The sequence below is a fragment of the Pteropus alecto genome, unplaced genomic scaffold (assembly GCF_000325575.1).
Source record: "Pteropus alecto unplaced genomic scaffold, ASM32557v1 scaffold41, whole genome shotgun sequence".
Classification (NCBI taxonomy): domain Eukaryota; kingdom Metazoa; phylum Chordata; class Mammalia; order Chiroptera; family Pteropodidae; genus Pteropus; species Pteropus alecto.
In genome coordinates, this window is record NW_006430464.1 from 958,634 (window position 1) to 972,687 (window position 14,054).

Sequence of the window (14,054 nt, forward strand, 5' to 3'; positions counted from 1 at the left end):
ACGGAGAAGGCGTTCACGGTGCCCATCACGGACGTGACGGAGAACGCCCTCAAGGACCTGGACGACGTCATGAAGACCACCAAGATCATCATCGGCTGCTTCGTGGCCATCACGTTCATGGCCGCCGTGATGCTCGTGGCCTTCTACAAGCTGCGCAAGCAGCACCAGCTCCACAAGCACCACGGGCCCACGCGCACCGTGGAGATCATCAACGTGGAAGACGAGCTGCCCGCCGCCTCCGCCGTGTCCGTGGCCGCCGCCGCCGCCGTGGCCAGCGGGGGCGGCGTGGGCGGGGACAGCCACCTGGCCCTGCCCGCTCTGGAGCGCGACCACCTCAACCACCACCACTACGTGGCGGCCGCTTTCAAGGCGCACTACAGCAGCGCCCCGAGCGGCGGGGGCTGTGGGGGGAAGGGCCCGCCCGGCCTCAACTCCATCCACGAACCTCTGCTCTTCAAGAGCGGCTCCAAGGAGAACGTGCAAGAAACGCAGATCTGACACTGTCGCTGCCGCCGCTGTCGCCGCCGGGCGGGGCCCCGGGCTCAGGACACACGGGGGGAGGGGCCCCCACAGCCCCAGCCCCTCAGACCGCGGAGAAGGCGGGCTCGGAGCTCAGCTGGACCCCGGGGCGGCTGGCCCAGCGAGGACAGGGTGGGGCCCCAGGCACCGAGTCTCCTGGCTCCCCTGCCCCATCCCTCCAGGGTGACCGCAGGGGATGCCGGATTCAGGAGAAGTGGCCGGAACCCTCTGCTTTTCCTCCTTGCTCTCCTGACCAACCGTCCAGCCCTCCACCTTCCAGGGGAGAAAGGAGTTTTTTTGAAGGGTGTCCTTTCCCCTCGCCCCCCAACAGTCCTCCTTTTATGGTTCATTTTTTTGCAGTTTGACGCCTGTCCCCTTCTCCTACCAGCCCCCTCCACCCCGAAACGGAAGACAGACGCGCGGTCGTCAGCACCTCTGGACTCCCCGGCCCTGCCCCCCACCACCGAGCCCACTCCTGTCCCTGGGCCCCTTAGCTGCGGGTGGGGCAGCCTCAGCCCACCCCCCACCGCCACCCCAGCCCCCACCCGCCCCACAGACTCTTTTGATACCGAAGGGAGGTTTGCGTCAACGACTACCTGCTCTGTAATTACTTTAAAAAAAAACACGGAAAAAGTAAAAAAATATTTTTTTTGGTCATGACAGCATGGAGGAGAGAAAAAACGAAGTGAATGTGGGTGGGTAGCAGAATGAGAGGATGTTGAGCCCCCCCCAGGTGTTGAGGCCCCTCCCCTTGACCTTGGAAGTCCCAGGAGGGGCCGGGTTGCCCAGCACCAGGATTTAGTCTCCCCGCAGCTCTTTGAGGCAGGGACTGGGGTCCTCTCCCCTGCCCTGATTTCTCAGCAGAAATCAAGGGGCCCATATTAGTTTCCCAGGGCTGCCGCTGCGAAGGAGTAAAACCCGGGTGGGCCAGGACGGCGGGAACGCGTGTCACAGGGGAGGCTCCAGGGGTCCGAGGTCAGGCGTGGACCCCGCGGGGCAGGATCCTTCCCCGCCGCCTCCAGCTTCTGGTCAGCGCTGCGCTCACCACGTGGCGTTCTGCCCGCCTCCCACGTCGTCTGAGCGTGTCCGTCCCTGTCCCAGCCCGGGTCGAATGGGACGAGGGCCCTTCACCTCATCTTAACTGGACCTTCTGCAAAGACTGTTTCCAAATTAGGTCACTCGGGCCCTGGAGGTCAGGATTCCCAGTATGTCTTATCAGGGGACACAAGTCAACCTGTGACAGAGCCAAACCAGTGTCTGCCTCTGCTGCAGACCCACTCCAGACGCCGACGCAGAGGAAGCGGGCCACGCGGGTCCCCGCGCAGGGGCGGGAAGGGGGAGCTGGGGGTGCAGGGGCGCTTCAGCTGCGGGAGGGCTGTGCTGCCGCCTTAAAGCAGAGGTGGGAGGGACGGGATCCAGGCCTGGGGACTGACAGGGAGCATTGCTGTCACCAAGGAGGGCAGGGACGTCACGGAGTCCCTAGGGGGACAGCAGCCAGCGAGTGGGAGCAAACCCAGGGGCCGGCCGGGGCAGTGGGCAGCTGCTGGTGGGGCTGGGGGAGGCCAAGATGCTGGCATTTCAGCCTCTAGAGGGCCAGGCCCACCAGGACTGCCACCCAGGGCTGTCTGGACCGGCCGAGGCAGCTGTCTGGACAGGGAGCTGCTCTGGGCAGACATGGCCGCGGACACGCAGGGCTGGGCCGGGGGTCAGGGCGGGTCTCCGCCCCCTTTCTTCTCTCACCTCAGCCTAGCCTGGCCCCACATACAGCAGGCCTGCTTGCTACATGGGACCTGGTGTCCCATGGAGTTGAAGACAGACGTGGGACAGGCAGGAAGGCCCCATGTCCCTGGCCAGGCCCTGTGAGCTCTGCGAGGCCCTGCCCCTCTTCCATGGCCATTTCCGCCCCACGGCATCCCCCCCTCCCCGACCTGGGTGCCCTCAAAGCAAAATCCCTCATGGGCCGTGGCAGCCGCAGCCCTGTACGTCCTCTGCCACCCTCTCTCGACGTGGCTGGCGTCCTGGGCCCTATCTGTCTGCGCATCTGCTCTGCCGCCTGTCAACTCGGGACCCTCCCCCTCGCTCCCTCTTTCATGCTCCCTTTCTCCCTGGTCCTCTTTCAGAGCTGATCCTGGTTGCCATGGAGACACTGCAGCGGGTACCAGGTGGCGGTTGGGGGCAGGGAGCGGCACTGCCGCAGCCTCCACCATTTCCAATGCCAGGCACTGGCTGGGGCTCATTTTGGGGGGCGCTCGGGGCTTTCCAGGCCCCCTGCAGGCTTCTCCTTGACTGATGGGAGGGGGGACAGGGGAGGGGAGGGCGTGGGAGTGAGAATACAGCATGGGGGAGGGGGACTGGCGGCATCACGGCTAGGGAAGGGGAGGATGAAAGGTGAGAACTCAAGGTGAACTGCAGATGTTCTGGAGACGGGGCTGGGCTGAGCCACACTCCGGCTCCCACTGCCTCGTGGGGACACGGAGTATGGCCAGGCCAGGCATTCTTTGGCCCTTTCGGTGGGGAGGACATGAGGGCCTGGCCTGGCCGGGGACAGAATGGCAGCCAGCCCAGAGGAGGTGGAGGCGGGGGCTGGGAGGATCGAGATCCAGGGAGGCAGATACGGAGATGGAGAGGAAGAGAGATGAGAGACAGAAAGAGACCCAGACGGAGGAAAACACTGTGGGACGTTGACAAGAATTGACGCGGTGCCAAGGCGCGAGGGAGTGGCCGTGAGGGTGGGGATTCAGACCGTGGGAGCAAGGGGACGGAGAGCCCAAAGTCCCCATTACCATCTCGCCCTGCTCCCAACCCTCTCAACCCCCACCCCAAGCAGGATGCAGTTTCCATGACAACCTGGCCAGCCAAAAAGGGGGGGGGCTGGGGACTGCAGAGGAAATTTTCCACATCAGCAGCAAGGGAGGAGGATATGATTCAGAGAAAGAACTGGCCCATACAGTGGGGGCCACTAGGGCCCCTGGCACCCCAGGTCATAGTGCCCTCTGCCTCCGGGATTCTCAGCCCACCCCCACTCAGCAAACCTTCACCCTCCTCTCTGGGCCACTGTGGGGAAGGTTAGGAGAAGCTCAAGGGTCAAATGTCCAAAGAGCAGCAGCTGCCCAGGCCTCCGGTGGAGGGGACCAGCCAGCCGCCAACGGAGCTTGGACCACAGGCCACCAGATTCAAGGGCCCCATGGAGGGTTGGGGTGGTGGGCTACTGCTGTCTCGGTGAGTCCCAGAACGTCTGGGGTCTCTAACCCAGGCCCGTTCTTGAAGCCCCCAAAGCCCCTGTGTCCTCCACAAACACACCTTTCGTGGATGTCTTTACCTACATCCTGGCCGTCTGCATGTCTACCTGAGAATCTTTCTTCCATTCCTGACTACGGGGCCCCACCCCGCTCTGTGTACCCATTCTCTTCCTTCTGAGACTTTCCCTATCCCCAGGACAGTCCCTGATCACCCATCTGCTGACTCAGGGACCGAAACTTGGCCTAGAACTTGTTTTCGTCTGGAATCGTGACCCAGGATGAATGGCGGGGAGTGTGCCCCCCTCCCTGCAGCTCCAGAACCTCGCTGACCTTGGGGAGAGGTCAGTGACCTCTCCGTGAGAGACTGGGGCTCCCTGAAGCTCCCGCCATGGCCTCCCTGAGCTGCTGTGTGATCTCAGAGGAGTTTGTTACCCTCTCTGAGCCTTAGTTCAGCCAAATGCAAAATGGGACAAGCCCATACACCTAGTTTCCCCTCCCAGGCCAGGGTAAAGAATGACAGGCCTCTACAGACCGAGAGAATCTGGGGAGGGGAAGCCTAATATATCTCCAAGGCCCTCCCCCACTTCTCCCCTTTCCCAGGCACCCTGACCTTGTGGTGGAAGTGGCCCATCCCAAAATAATCTGCGAAACTGGGGCAGATCTTGCACCATGCCAATCTCCTGGTGAGCCCTGCCCCTTCCGCCTCAGCTCCACCCGCCCCTAAGTAGGATCCACCCATCCCCTGACCTCAGCATCCCCACCTTCACCCTCCGCAGGTGGGGTCCCCCTCAGCCCTGGCTGACCAGGCCACAGAGCAGCAGCTCCTGGAGGCCTCGCACCGCTGGGACCATGCCGTGTTCGTGGCCTGGGGCGGGGGGCCCTCTGGGGCAGTGAGGACATCGCCAGATTGGATGCAGCCGGGGGCCTCCAGGTGAGGGTCTGTTGGGCTCCCCAGGAACCAGAGAAGGCCTGCAGAGACCCCTGGGGTCCCTAACCCTGGCTCCCACTTCCAGAGCATCGGTATCACTATGGCCACACCTCTCAATGGCTTCCGGCTCGAGGGACCCCTGGCTGCAGCGCTGGGCAGCGCGCCCCACACTGTGCTCTATGAAGGCCCTGTCCGTGGGTTCTGCCCCTTAGCCCCCCCCAACTCCAACACCGTGGCAGCCGCTGCCCTGGCTGCCCCCAGTCTGGGATTTGACCGCGTGATCGGGGTGCTTGTGGCTGATCTCAGGTGAGCTAAGCTGAGTGGGGACTGAGGCTGGGGCCAGGGCAGCCGAACTGACCGCTCTGTTTTGCCCCAGCCTCACGGACGGACATGCACGTGGTGGACGTGGAACTGAGCGGACCGCCGGGCCCCACAGGACGAAGCTTCGCTGTGCACACCCACCGAGGGAACCCCGCCGAGCCAGGCGCTGTCACCGGCTCGGCCACTGTCACTGCATTCTGGCGCAGCCTCCTGGGTACGGCCAGGCCCTTCCCCATTGCTAGTGGCCCCGGTCTCCGAGCCATGCGCTCTGTGCTCTACAGAGCTTGGGCCTCAGAGTCTGGTTCTGCAGTTCCGAGTCTGTCTCTGTTGTTTGATCTCTGCGTCTCGATCTTCCACGCCATGCCTTTGAATCTTTTTCTCTCTGTCTCTGTCCACTCCCCAGGTCTCTCTCTGTCCCTCTCTGGGTCGCTGTCCCTCTCTCCAGGTCCCCCTCAACCCCCACCTGGGTCTGTCCCTCCCTCCAGGTGTGTGTCTCTGATCTCTCTGTCGCTGCCTTTCCTTCCCCGTGTCCCTCCCCCCGCCCCCGCAGGCTGCTGCCAGCTCCCCCCGAGGCCGGGGATCCATCTCTGCTGAGAAGCCCTTCACTAGAGCACACCCTCAGCTCATCTGCCGCCACCGCCACCGTCCTGCTGCTGCCCGGGCCTCCGTCCCGTCTCAGTAAAGACTGGGGCTTATTCTCTCTGCACAGCTTGGTGTCGCTACTCCCATGTCACCCTTCTATGACGTCACACCGCGTCCTCACGCGTGACGCACACTTCCCGCCATACTGGGGGGCAGCCACACCCCGCAGGAGCTAAATGCCCGGACGCTCTCGCGAGAGCGCACCCGCCACATTTCCCAGAATCCTCCGAGCAGCAGGGGGCGGGGTGGCGCGTGAAGGGCGGGGCCTCTGTAAGGAATACTTCCGGGGTTCTCCACCCGAGATGACGGAGGTTGCCTTCCCGCGTTCTCACGGCACCAGCGGACTTCCGGATCACGCTGCCCAAACGCTCTGTGCGGAGCAACAGCGCTCGCGGGTGCCGCCGGGAGCTGTAGTCCGTCCCGCCTGCCCAGTCAGCGCTGTGCCCCACACTCGGAGCCCGGAGCCGCCGCCCAAGGGGATGCGGGAGCTCCTGGTTCCGGCGAGCAGAGAGGCAGGAGGGGTGAGGGGCGTTCCTTGGCAACGGGCAAGCGCCGCGGTTGGGGTACGGGTTGGGGAAAGGGCTCTGTTCCATCGTGTGCGGGGAGGGTGCCCTGCTGCCGGGCGACAGGAAGAAAAAAACCCTGTTTTGTAACAAGGGAAGGGAGTCGTCTGTTGCTAGGCGACCAGAAGAGACCCTGTGCCTAGAGACTGGGGAGGAGGATTCCTCTGTTGCTAAGTAACCGGAGGACAGACTTGTTACCTAGTGGGGTGGAGGGTTCGCTGTCGCTACGTAACCAGAGAGGGATCCTGTTACCTGAGGGGGGGGTTTCTGTTGCTAGGTGACCACCATAGTACCTTTTCACTTAGTGATGTGGTGAGGGTGTTCCTCTGTTGCTAAGTGAGCAGGAAAAGGAGCTTTTTCCTTAAGAATGGGGAATGGAGGTCCCCAGTTGCCAGAAGAGCCTCCCGGAGCAAGGTCAGGGCCCCCTTCAGGCCGCCCCGAGCCCCCACCCCAGTGGTGGTGCCCCCAGAGTCTGCTGACAGGGTGGACCTCCAGATCCTGGTCCCTTGAGCCCTTTCTCCGTCGTCTCCCAAGCAGAAGCCAAGGGCGGCATGTCCCAGGGTCCGCCCTCTGTGTACCACGAGCAGCAGCGCCTGGAGCTGTGTGCCGTCCACGCCCTCAACAACGTCCTCCAGCAGCGGCTCTTTAGCCAAGAGGCTGCCGATGAGATCTGCAAGAGGTGACCATCACCCACCCGCACCCTTGGAGAGGCAGGGCTCAAAGAGGCGGGGCACCCACCTGGGTCGCAGAGAGGCAAGGGCGGGGCCTAGGGGCTGTCTGCTACTCCATCATACGCCTGGGCTGCACCCTGGGTCTCAGAGAAGGACATGTTGCCTCCTACATCTGTCCATCCCCAGGGCCTCCAACTCAAACCTCAGCGTCTTATCCAGACCCTGGCCCCCACTTCCCCTCTGACCTCCCAGCTCCTGGTTTTTCCCCCTCCAGTCCACCCTGCACACACCCCAGGGCTACCGCTGCAGCTCCCCAGCACCCCTGGGAGAAGTCCCAAGGCTCACAGCCCGATATCCAAGGCTCTGTGTGCTCTGCTCCCCGCCGACTTCTGCAGCTTCGCATCTCACCGCTCCCCGAGAACCACATTGCCCTCCAGTCCCTAAAGGAGCCCCGCTGAGGTGGCCCTGGGCAGACCATCCTCTGTCGGGCATGGCTTCTCCTCTTGGAAGCCTGGAATGTTCCTCTTCACTGGTCAAGGTTTCAAACATCGCTTCTTTATTATCTCTCTGCCATATTCCCCACCCTCCCTGCAGCCTGGGCCCCAGCTCGGGCCCCATCATCCTCTGGACCTCCAGCCTCCAGGCTCCAGTCCACTCGGGCCTCACGTGTTCCTACACCCATGACCTTGTGTCCCCCTCTCTTGGCCAAAGCCCTCCCGTGGCTCCCCAGCATCCTCAGGCTGAGTCCCAGCCCCTCAGACTGATTATTAGCGAATTGACTCGTCTCTGTCATTCAACAGAGGGAACAGTCGACTCATGCCAGGGCCACGCTGGAGACCCAGAGACGTGTCCAATATGAGCCCTGTCCTGAGGAGGCCAGGGAAACGTGCACAGGAAAAAATACAAACCTCCCTGGCTCCAGCCTCTCCCGCCGCCCTGCCCACCAAGGGCCCAGATAGAGAACAAACGTGCGGGTGTTCTGAGAGGCAGGGCCAGAGAGACAAGTGGTGGCCAGTGGCCCTCCCGGGCTGGGGGACAGCCAGAGGAAAGGCTGGGGGCAGGAGCACGAGAGAGGTGGCTGGGGACAGGTGGCTGGGAAGAAGTGGGGGCTGAGGCTAGGAGGCCAGCTGGGACCTGGCCATGCGGGGCCTGGAAGGCCGGGCTGAGGGGCTGGGACTCTGTCTTGGGGTGACAGGGCACCAGGGAGGACTGGGAGCAGGGGAGGGACAGGGTCAGCACTGAGTGCAGAAAGGGCCCCCTGGGCCCTGTGGGAGAGGGACTGGAAGTGGGGACAGAGCAGAGAGAGTCGGGCAGGAGGAGTGGGGCCGGGGGCTGCTGAGTCGCAGGGGTTGAAGAGAAGGAAGGGTTCAAAGGGTGGGTGACACCCTAGGACTCTCCTGCTTTGTGGGGAGGCTGAGGCCCTCCCAGGGGATCTAACTCAAGCTCTGCCCCCTCTCCCCGCAACCAGGCTGGCCCCAGACTCCCGACTGAACCCTCATCGCAGCCTCCTGGGCACCGGCAACTATGACGTCAACGTGATTATGGCTGCCCTGCAGGGGCTGGGCCTGGCCGCCGTGTGGTGGGACAGGAGGAGGTGCGACCCAGGGCACTGTGTCACGTGCGTGGGGCTGGGCACCGCGTGTGATGGCCGTCAGCGCCGGACGAAGCAGGAGGAGGGGAACGGGCGGATCGGAAGGACAGAGGAAGAGGGAGATGGGCGGCCGGTGGGTGGGGGCTGGGAGGTGGGAGGAGAGGCCCAGACGATCAGTGGAGGAGCCGACAGGTGGATGATGGGTAAATTGCTGATAACTAGGTGACCGACTAGATGCTGAATGGGTGGCTGGAGGTGCTGAGAAGGCGGTGACCGGGTGATGAGGCTGAGTGAAGGGCGGATGATGTTCGGGGTGGACGGTAGTCGGCGGTTGGTGGGGGGAGCGTGTGGCGGATGATGCGCAGATCAGTGGCGGACACGTGACGCGTGGGTGGGAGCTGGGGAGGCGGTGGTGGGAGGCTTGGGTGGGCGGATGGCAGTTGCTCGTGGTTGACTGAGGGCTTCTGATGGCTGAGTGGGTGGGTGACGGGTGGGTGACGGGCGGGTGGAGAGTGAGTCCGCGCTGGGCGGGAGGGCGGACGGGCGAGCTGAAGGAGGCGGGGCGGGCTGGCTGGCAGGCCGGCCGGGCCACACGCGTTCGGCACGTCGGGGGCTGACCACGGGGTCCCCGCCCCGCCCCCACAGGCCCCTGTCTCAGCTGGCCCTGCCGCAGGTGCTGGGGCTGATCCTGAACCTGCCCTCGCCCGTGTCGCTGGGGCTGCTGTCGCTGCCGCTGCGCCGGCGGCACTGGGTGGCCCTGCGCCAGGTGAATGGCATCTACTACAACCTGGACTCCAAGCTGCGGGCGCCCGAGGTCCTGGGGGACGAGGACGGCGTCAGGTGAGGGCAGGCGACCGGGCCCCTCGCCGCGAGCGGCAGGGCCCTGGGCCTCAGCGTCCCTGTTCCCCCGCCTAGGGCCTTCCTGGCGGCCGCGCTGGCTCAGGGACTGTGCGAGGTGCTGCTCGTGGTGACCAAGGAGGTGGAGGAGAAGGGCTGCTGGCTTCGGACGGACTGACCCGTGGACGCGGGAGCGCCCCCTGCCCACCCGCGTGGCCCTACGCGTCCCTGTCTGCCTCCTGCAGCGGGAAGGACCAGGCCTGCACCCCATGGCGCCTGCCGAGGCCCCAGCCCCGCACCCGCACCCCCTACTCCCCAGTACCGCTGCTGCCTCAATAAACACGCAGATTTGCTCCCGGCCTGGCCCTGAGTCTGACTAGGCCCGTCCAACAGTCGCTGCTGGGTCCGAGGGCACCGGGCAGGCCCTGCTGGCAGCCCAGACGCTGGCTCCCCGCTGCCCTTGTGACCGCCTGCGAGCCACAGCCCCTCAGCCTCAGCCTCCTTCCTGCCCTCGTGAAGCCCGCATCCCGGTGACCGGGAGAGGCCAGCAGGGGACCAATAGGTGCCACCGAGAGTGTCCGGTGGGATGAGTGCCATGGAGAAAGCAAAGCTTTATCTCCTGACGGTCAGTTCTCGTCCATCGATTGCAGTGATGGCCCCCAAAGATGTCCCTGTCCTAGTCCCCAGATCTGAGGACAGGCCGAGGGGAATGAAGGCGGCGGAGGGAATCAGGGCCGCTGGGCAGCTGACCTTGAGATAGGGAGAGGAGCTAAGGGACAGGCTGAGCCGCAGCAGGGTGGCCTGAAGACAGAACGGCCCCTGACCCAGGCAGGGAGAGCGCCTCTAGGAGCAGACTGTCCCCAGGGCCCTGCCCGCACCTGGACTCTCGCCCAGTGAGACTCATTCTGGACTTTTGGGCACTGCAGGTGTTGAGACAATCAGTGTGTGTTTTATAAGCCATGGACGTCGCTAGAGCAGCCGGTCATTAGGCTGCATTTAGGGCAGCGGCCTCACCTCTTGGAGGGAGGGGGCCAGGAGCGGGTCTACAGGAAAAGCCGGCCAGGCAGAGCAGCCCAGCAAAGGCCCTGGGGCTGGCGTGGGCCCCGAGGGGAGGGAGCCCAGGCAGGAGGGGAAGGTGAAGAGGTGACCAAGGGCCAAGGGCGGCCGGTGGGATCAGACAGGCCCCCATCCAGTGTCTGTCCTTCTCCTCAGGGCCCGCTGGCCCTTCCTGTTCTGTCAGCCTTTCGCCGGCCTCCTGAGCCCCAGCTCTGGGTCTGGCCTGTGTGGCCCCGATCTCCACCCCCCGCACCCCAGCTCTCAGGTGGGGAGGAAAACAAGAAAACAGGAAGACCCCCTGGGGGACTTTAACAGTTCCCGGGGAGGCGGGGGTCCCACAGGAAGGTGAGGGAACCTGGGGGGACTGGCTCCAGAAGGCTGAAGGGGGCTCTCCAGGGGGCCAGTGGGAGGAGAGGAGGTACAGGGAGGGGGGTCTCTCCAGAACAGAGCAACTCCAGATGACACCTGGAATGCGAGGGGCGCCATTAGGCCTGCAGTCACCTGAGGTGATGAGCCAGGCCCCAACCCACTGAGGGGTGGGCAATGCGGTGTGGGGGGGGTGAGCAGCTCATTCCGCGGTGCGGAAGACCCCTTGGGGGCTGTGTGGCGCAGACTGGAGACCCCGAGGCCCGGGAGGAGGCTGGGGGTCCAGATGGGAGAGGGCGGGGCCTGAGCCAGGACCCTGGGGACAGAGAAGAAGCGACAGCAAAGGAGTGGGCCTGGCGGGCTCGGGGGGAGGTAGAGGGGTGGGTTCGGGGGACACGCACTCACTGGGGTGTAAGGGGCGTGACAGGCTGGGTGACGGGAGGAGGACCCAGGTCAGGCACTAGGGAGATGGCTTCAGGGGTCACAGGCCCATCCTAGGTGGCTGGAGTGTGTGTGAGCCCAGGGAGGAAAGCAGGTAGGGGGAACTGGGCAGAAGTGGGGTCCCCTACTAGGTGGCAGGCAGAAATGGGGGGACTAGAGGCACAGGGAGGCCACAGGCGGGAGAGGCAGCAGCCTGGGGCGTGTCTCACCCACTCAGCCCCAGGCCGGGCTTCACCTGAACACAAAATTCATCCAAGGACAACACGCACTAAACTCTGACGCCCCAAAGAAGGCGGGGAGCAGACGCTGGCGGACGCGCTCGTGAAAGCCGGGTCATGTGGGGACCTGGGCTCAGCAGGCTCCGGTCCCCAAGGCTTCTGGAGGTCAAAGGGCAACTTGTAAGGTGAAAAGTCAAACAGCACATGAGGGGAAACCAATCGTCTGGGGTCTCTGGACACCCCACTGCGGGAGTGGTCCCCACAGCCCCCCTGCAGGACCCGGGCTGCCTCCCAGTGCCCTCCTCCCTCTGACTGTCCAGCTGGCTCCGCCCCGGCTGGGACTGTGACGCCCCCCTGTCTCCCTATTGTGTCTCCCTCTCTGGATGTTTCTGCCTCTCTGCGTCTCTCCCTGGGCCCCCTGAGGCCCCCTCCTCCCGATGTCCCTGTCGCCGGTCCCACCTTGTCCCAGACAGCCTGGCGGGCTCCTAAGTGTTTCTATTCTGGGGCCTGAGTGACCTCCCCAGGTGCCTCCACAGCTGTGGCCTAATATGGTCCGAGTGAGGAGGTGGGGGGAGGGGGAGTGGGCCCGGCGGGTCCCAGCCCCTCGCACTACCCCCAGGGCGGGAGGGGGGGCCTGCACACCCACTGGGTGCTCCCTGCTTGCCCCCCCTGGTGACCGGGCACCACCTGCCAGGGCAGGGGCCGCACTCCAGCTGTCTCTCGCCCCAGGGTGCTCAGCCAGGCTGGTCCCAGAGCCTGGGCGGTGGGGGCTCCGGGGGTTCTGCCCAGTGGGGGTGCCCCGCGCAGGCCCACAGTCTTCACTGCCCTGCTCTGGCCGCAAGGGGGGAGGGGAAGGGGGCCGTGGTCTTTCGGCAGGTGCAGGGGGAGTGACAGCTGTCCCGTGCCCCAGGGTGCTGACAGCTGAGGCCCGATTTAGCTCTCGGGAGCCAGGGGTTGGCCTGATAAGGGCTGGGGGGAGCAGTCCCGCCCCCCGGGGCGCCCCTTAAATCACCGGGCCGGGCCGAGGGGCTCGCCGACGCCGATGCCAGGTGAGAGGGCCCGTCCTTCCTCGGCCGCCCCGCGTCTCCCGCGGAGGCCCAGCTGTCTCCGCTCTGTCTCCGTCTCCCCAGGGCTCTCCCTCATCTCCCCATCTTCTCTCTCTGTCTCTTTCCGTCTCTGTCCCCCCTGCTCTCCCTTTCTCACCCCTCCCATTTCTAAATCCGTCTTTCTCGTCCCCCATCATCTCTCTGACCTCGGTCTCTCTACCTCTCTCATCTGCCTTCGTCTTCTCTGTGGCTCTCTCCCTGCCTTTCCATTTCTTTCCTCCCTGACTCTCTGTCTGCATCACCGACTCTTTGTCCCGCCCGCCTCTCCCCCTTCTCCCGTCCGTGTGTCTCTCCGCCCACTTCTCCTTTGGTCTCTCAGTCTCTCCCTGTCTCTGTCCGTCTCTGTCTCTCTGTCTCTGTCTCTCTCTCCATCTCTGTCTCTCCGTCTCTGCCTCTCTCCCGACCCCACCTCTCTCTCCATCTCTCTGTCTCTCTCTCTGTCTCTGTCTCTCTCTGTCTCTATCTCTCTGCCTCTGTCTCTCTCCATCTGTCTCTCTCTGTCTGCCTGCCTGTCTTTCTCTCTGTCTCTATCTCTCTCTCTTTGTCTCTCTCTCCGTCTCTGTCTCTCCATCTCTGTCTCTCTGTCCGTCTCTCTCTCCATCTCTGTCTCTGTCTCTGTCTCTCTCTGTCTGCCTGTCTGTCTTTCTATCTCTCTCTGTCTCTCTGTCTCTGTCTCTCTCCTTTTGGCTCTCTCTCCATCTCTGTCTCTGTCTCTGTCTCTGTCTCTCTCTCCATCTCTGTCTCTGTCTCTGTCGCTCTCTCGTCTCTGCCTCTCTCCCAACCCCACCTCTCTCTCCAGCTCTCACATGGAGGCCTCGCCCCATCCTCCACTGCGGTTTCTGCTGAATAAAGCTGTTTCTGTCCTCACTTCCCTCACTCCTCTGCCTCTGAGCTCAGTGTCCCCACCCTGATCAGGTGTGGGGGATGGGGGATGGGAACCAGGCAGGGGCTGGAGTTGGGGTGGGGATGGTCCTCCCTCCCAGAGACAGCAAGAAACAGGCCGAGAGACCGACAAAGAGATGGGGGAGAGACCCAGAGACTCAGAGGCATAGACCGAGAAGGTCCACAGACAGTAGGACGGCAGGACAAGAGACGCAGAGACGCAGCGAGTGAGATGGGGGATGTAAACTCAGCGGGAGAGACGGAGACAGAGAGTGGGTGGGCCCAGACCCCCCGGCTCCCCCCAACCCCGGCCCCCGACACGGCAGACAAGGGCCAGGCAGCCCCCCTTCCTCCCACCAGGCTGTGCCAGGCCCGGGACAGTGTGCCCTTGTCCTGGTTCCAGTCAGGGCAGCTGGGGGGTGGGCTGGGCCCTGAGGGGAGGGGCCTCCACCCTCAGACGCGCCCCCCCCACCCTGTTCTGGCCTCCCTTCTGGGTCCCCACCTGCTCCGTGTACCTGAAACGCCCCCTTGGCTCTCCTGGCACTCTCTTCTCTCCCAGCCCCTTCCTACGCCCTCTCCTTGTTCTTCCTGCGCTTCTGGCTCCCTTCCTTGGAGGAAATGGGCATTTATTAAGCTCCTAGTGTTTGCCAAGCAATCCTCACACACTGCCTCTG

General features: G+C 64.1%; 3 protein-coding genes across 5 annotated transcripts in view; all 3 read left to right on the forward strand.

Annotated features, from left to right (window-relative positions):
- Positions 1 to 542, forward strand: part of LRRC4B (leucine rich repeat containing 4B) — a 16,034-nt gene extending 15,492 nt beyond the window's left edge. The window contains exon 3 of the mRNA XM_006905102.2: positions 7 to 542. Within this exon, the coding sequence (XP_006905164.1) occupies positions 7 to 498 (492 nt within the window). The 3' untranslated portion in view covers positions 499 to 542. The remainder of the gene's footprint in view (positions 1 to 6) is intronic.
- Positions 543 to 1,183: 641 nt separating this feature from the next.
- ASPDH (aspartate dehydrogenase domain containing) lies at positions 1,184 to 5,601 on the forward strand. Its single transcript, XM_006905103.3, is given in 11 exon segments — positions 1,184 to 1,214; positions 1,792 to 1,918; positions 3,683 to 3,738; positions 3,955 to 4,099; positions 4,359 to 4,412; positions 4,414 to 4,441; positions 4,535 to 4,624; positions 4,627 to 4,689; positions 4,772 to 5,006; positions 5,063 to 5,221; positions 5,558 to 5,601. Coding segments are annotated over 11 exon segments (1,032 nt in total).
- Positions 5,602 to 5,976: 375 nt separating this feature from the next.
- Positions 5,977 to 9,671, forward strand: JOSD2 (Josephin domain containing 2). Of its 3 annotated transcripts, none has more exons than XM_025048172.1 (5): positions 5,977 to 6,194; positions 6,750 to 6,891; positions 8,352 to 8,477; positions 9,120 to 9,314; positions 9,390 to 9,671. In XM_025048172.1, the coding sequence occupies exons 2-5, from the start codon at positions 6,764 to 6,766 to the stop codon at positions 9,487 to 9,489; spliced, it is 549 nt and encodes a 182-aa protein (XP_024903940.1). In that variant the 5' UTR covers positions 5,977 to 6,194; positions 6,750 to 6,763; the 3' UTR covers positions 9,490 to 9,671. The 3 variants fall into 3 exon arrangements, with proteins under 3 accessions (XP_024903940.1, XP_015446887.1, XP_006905063.1); XM_015591401.2 differs by having other exon boundaries at positions 5,978 to 6,212; XM_006905001.3 differs by having other exon boundaries at positions 5,980 to 6,170.
- The last annotated feature ends 4,383 nt before the right edge of the window (positions 9,672 to 14,054 follow it).

Excerpts from the sequence above, each read along its gene's own strand:
- JOSD2 (XM_025048172.1), top strand. The coding sequence starts at position 6,764 with ATGTCCCAGGGTCCGCCCTCTGTGTACCACGAGCAGCAGCGCCTGGAG. Across the intron at positions 8,478-9,119 it reads GTGTGGTGGGACAGGAGGAG|GCCCCTGTCTCAGCTGGCCC; the intron begins GTGCGACCCAGG and ends CCGCCCCCACAG. Across the intron at positions 9,315-9,389 it reads GGGGACGAGGACGGCGTCAG|GGCCTTCCTGGCGGCCGCGC; the intron begins GTGAGGGCAGGC and ends TCCCCCGCCTAG.